We start from the raw sequence: 4,621 nt of genomic DNA on the forward strand, positions 1-4,621 counted from the left end.
GTTATTTTTCCTCTTTGTTGGTATTGTGCTAGACTGGGCTTTTATTATCTCACTTTTCAAAATTTCCCAAGCTTCTTGTGTTGTTTTCCCCTTGAGGATTCTCCTCCATGGAATCCTTCCCAAGCCCTCTCTAAGTTTATTGAAATTAGCTCTCTTGAAGTCCAAGACTCTAGTTTGACTGTGTTCTATTGCTTGTGCTAGATAGATAGATAGATAGATAGATATAGAGAGGCAGGCAGGCAGAGAGTTTAGAGAGAAAGATGATAGATAGATAGATAGATAGATAGATAGATAGATAGATAGATAGATAGATAGATAGATAGATAGATAGATAGATATAGAGAGGCAGGCAGGCAGGCAGGCAGAGAGTTTAGAGAGAAAGATGATAGATAGATAGATAGATAGATAGATAGATAGATAGATAGATAGATAGATAGATAGATAGATAGAGCTTGAGATATATATATATATATATATTAATGATGTCTCAGTGATAAGCTGTATGTACTGTATATGTATGTGTGTGTACATACATACAAGCTGTCTTTGTGATCTGCATTCCCAAGCATGTAAAGATCACCAGACCGAGGAGGACTGTTTTAGAAATCCATGATCATGCGTGAGTGCAGTAAAGATCCAGTTGAGCTACCTTAATTCTCCCACAACCTTGTCAGTTGTAAAACATTAACCTTATTTAGAAACTCTGTTTTGGTATTTGTATCCTTCATTCCCAAAAACATCGCACTGTGTGGAACTCCTCTCTCTTCCCCAATTCCCGTACCTTCCCATCCCGCAAGGAGCAAAAAGAAGCGAGCATCTTTGTGCAAGATTTGGTCTGAAGCTCCGAGCTTCCATAACTTCCAAATTCCACAACACTATTGTCACCTTGTGGCCGCTTCTTGGAACTGCGTAGAATTTAGTGCTTAGTATAGCCATTTAAATAGGGACAAAGCTGGTAAACATTCATTTCCTTTAGTTAAATGTGGCTGCCAGCATCTTTGCAGGTACAAAAAGCAAACTTGCATGACTTAGTTTTTTGTAAACGGTGGTCAGGAAACCAAAAAAGATTTGGGAAAAGTTGAAGATAGCTTGTGGGTGATGCCTCAAATGTCAAATCAATAGGGTCAAAATTACAGTTCATTTGGACTCGGCTCTCATTTTTCCTACTGAGATAATTATAAAAGAAAATCTCGCAGGCTATTATGAAATCACAGAGACAATGGGCAAAAAAGTGATAATGAAGTAATTTCAACACTGGGTGTTTTCATTTTCTAGGGCAGAGGGGTTCCCTCAAAAATCTCTTTCCCCCCCCCCCACCGCAATATATTGGATTTTAGCATTTGGAGAGAATTTGGTATTTTCAGTTTCTTTGTATCGGGACCACAGTCTTAAATAGAATGGAAAATGTGTAGCTTAGGGTCGAACTTGGTACTTTCTGAGTTTGGTTGTTTGCTTGCAGATGTTTCGTTAGATAATAATCATCAGTGCTAATTCCACTCAGCACTGATGATGTTACTTAGTTGGGTAATGAAACGTCTGCAAGAAAACAACCAAGCTCAGAGAAGACCAAGTACACCATACTACAGTCTCCAGTCCAGAGAAGCAACAATATCCCATACTTTATAAATCATACTAAGGAAGAAGCAAACTTCCCCAACTCGTTGACTTCAAGGTATATAGCAGTGATGGCGAACCTTTTAGAGACTGAGTGCCCAAACTGCAACTCAAAACCCACTTATGCATCGTCGAGTGCCAGGTGGGTGTGGCCCATTGGCTGGGTGTTGCCAATTGGGTGGGTGTTGCCAGTTGGGTGGGCGTGGCTGCGGTGGTAATGGCAGACTGGGTGGGACTAAAAAGTTCAATCAATCAATTCCAACTTTGCAAGATCTTTTTTTTCCCGCGAGAAGTTGAAATTGACTGAACCTTTTTTTTTTTTTTGCACACGGCGGCGGAGGCCTAAAGCAAAAAGGTTTTATAAAACCCAGCCGAAGGCCTAGGACTGGGGCAACGGCGCACGTGCCCACAGAGAGGGCTCTGAATGCCGCCTCTGGCACCTGTGCCATAGGTTCGCCACCACTGGTATATGGGATTTCAGTTCTTAATTATGGGATGCTAAAGGAGACCCTCTACCATGAAAAAAGCAAAAATATTAGGAACGGAAGGGAACTATCTCTGTTACCATCTGTTCGGCACGGGAAGCATCTTTTTCCAAGAGGTCCTCTCCAGTTCTTTGAAAAAGTCTCAGGTCTAAAAGCAATGAAGAGGTGGTAGTGTCATAGACGTCGGCCTGAGGACTATTTGAGTAATGAGATCTCCTGCACTTTGAGGAGATGGATATTCCAGACGACAGGGCCTACTTCTGAGACGTGGCTTCCGTTTGCATTAGATTAGAAATGCTACTTCGGCATAACATTAGGTTTTATTTAGCGTCTTGGCAAAGGACAAGACAGGATGTCTGATCTGTAATATTTCCCTTAGGGGAAATTAGAAAAACAAAAAACAAAAAAAGGAAGCTAATTGCTGAAGTGTGCAATAAATGTCATCCATTGACCAAGCCTTGGTAATGCAACTGCCATTTTTCCAAATAGCCGGTTAACCCCTTTGGCTCGTACAAAGCAGCACTCTGCTCTCCTACACTTGTTTTACTCCTTTGTTTGTGTGTGAATTTGAGGGCTCCCCATTGGCAATAGGAACACATCTTCTTATGGCGGTATCCCATTCATCCTTATCCTTTTGCAACAATTCAACCTAGGCAAATAGATTTTATAACTCAAGTCTTGTTGCGCCGTTTTTTTCTGGTAGTTTTCCTTCAAGATCTAAGCCTTAATAAGACCACACCTGGAATACTGGATCCAGTTTTGATCACCACATTATAAAAAAGTTGTTGAGACTTTGGAAAGAATGCAGATGAGAGCAACAAAGAGGATTAGGCACTCGGAGGCTAAAACATATGAAGAATGGTTGCAGGAATTGGGTATGGCTAGTCTAGAGAAAAAAAGGACTAGGGGTGACATGATAGCAGTGTTCCAATATTTGAGGGGCTGCCACAAAGAAGAGGAGGGGTCAACCTATTCTCCAAAGCCCCTGAAGGCAGGACAAGAAACAATGGATGGAAACTAATCAAGGAGAGAAGCAACCTAGAACTAAGGAGGAATCTTCTGAAAGTGAGAACAATTAGCCAGTGGAACAGCTTGCCTCCAGAAGTTGTGGATGCTCCATCAGTGGAGGCTTTTCAGAAGAGATTGAACAGCCCCTTGTCTGAAATGGTATAGGATCTCCTGCCTGAGCAGGAGGTTGGGCTAGACGACTTCCAAGCTCTCTTCCAACTCTGATATTCTGTTTTATCTTCATGCCAAGTGAGCACCAGGGAGGAAATAGGTATCCCTAAGCCGTTGAGAAAACATGGTTTAATTGTTGCAGCTCAAGATGTCTCTGCAGCCAATTTCCCTTGCAGAAGGTTAGCCCTGGACCTGGATGTCCTAAAGTCCTCAGGATGGTCGTAGGCGGGGGAAATTCGGTGGCACTGTTTTGNCCCCCCCCCCATCTCTTTCCAGAACCACACGTTGAGCCAGCATGCTCAGTGAGCGTAGCACGACAGGAGCCCTCTCTGCGGAGGACTTGACGGAAACTCAGTGGGGGAGGACCATTTGAACATTACATCCAATCAAAGTGTCATTTGCAACCCAGATGTAAAACTCTAATGATTTGGCCATGAGGCGCTGCTATTATAAGCAGCTGGAAATGAATATTAATGGAAGAGATTAAAAGTATTCCATGCACAGTATTTTTTATTGTCCTGCTTGAGCTAAAGTGAACTTTAAACCTTCTGCTTCTAACTGAATTTATAGTTGCTAGATAAAAAAAAAAAATCTGCTTTTGATGCGCTTATTCCTTTGTTGCTTCTTGTATTATACGGATAGTTCTAGATTTAGGAGTGATTCCCTCGCCCCCTCTTTTTTTTTTTTTTTTCCTTTTCTTTCTTTTTTTTAGTTTGGACTTTATTTTCCTTCCCTGTTTAACCGCTTTTTTTTCATTGCAATTTTTAGGTAATTGTGCATCGTGATGTGACGGCTTGGCTATTGTCTGAATATATTATTTTTTACACTATTTCGTTTTGGTTTTTCGGTTGGTTCTTTTTTTTCTTTTTCTTTTTTAACAATTAAAGACTAAATGCTTTGATTGGATTTGCCAGTTCACCGGACAGTGATTAATTAAAAAAAATGTAATAATGAATATCATCAGTTTCAGTGCAACTGGATGATCTGCTTTATAAATGTGACTGAATCTGATTGCATTAACTAATACAGTTCAATAAAGGGAATACATTGGATGAATGTTACGTCCTTGGTTTTTCCCCTTAATGGAGGCTATGGGTGATGTTTCAGAACAAAAACATCAGATGGGAGTGGTTTTAAAGTCTAGAACTTGCCACTAAATTTGAAACCACAAAAATTCGTCAAAAGGTAAATTGGATTTTCTAAAAGGTTGTCCAAAGGTTGCTACGTCTCCCTACAATTGCACGATTTGGTGAACTGAGTCTTGGTATCATCTCAAGAAGTTGCATTAGCCAAGTGCTATGTGTAGGAGATTCCCATACATAAAAATATGTGCAACAACTTCC

At 40.7% G+C, this 4,621-nt stretch overlaps 1 protein-coding gene across 2 annotated transcripts in view; it reads left to right on the forward strand.

Annotated features, from left to right (window-relative positions):
* The window catches only part of ZNF423 (zinc finger protein 423), a 131,987-nt gene extending 127,653 nt beyond the window's left edge, over window positions 1-4,334 (forward strand). For both annotated transcript variants that reach the window (XM_015818990.2, XM_015818981.2), the window contains one exon: window positions 3,555-4,334. In XM_015818990.2, the coding sequence (XP_015674476.1) occupies window positions 3,555-3,584 (30 nt within the window). In that variant the 3' untranslated portion in view covers window positions 3,585-4,334. The remainder of the gene's footprint in view (window positions 1-3,554) is intronic.
* Window positions 4,335-4,621: the final 287 nt, after the last annotated feature.

Source organism: Protobothrops mucrosquamatus, unplaced genomic scaffold (assembly GCF_001527695.2).
Source record: "Protobothrops mucrosquamatus isolate PMUCROS unplaced genomic scaffold, P.Mucros_1.0 scaffold_144, whole genome shotgun sequence".
In the NCBI taxonomy this organism is placed as follows: Eukaryota; Metazoa; Chordata; class Lepidosauria; order Squamata; family Viperidae; genus Protobothrops; species Protobothrops mucrosquamatus.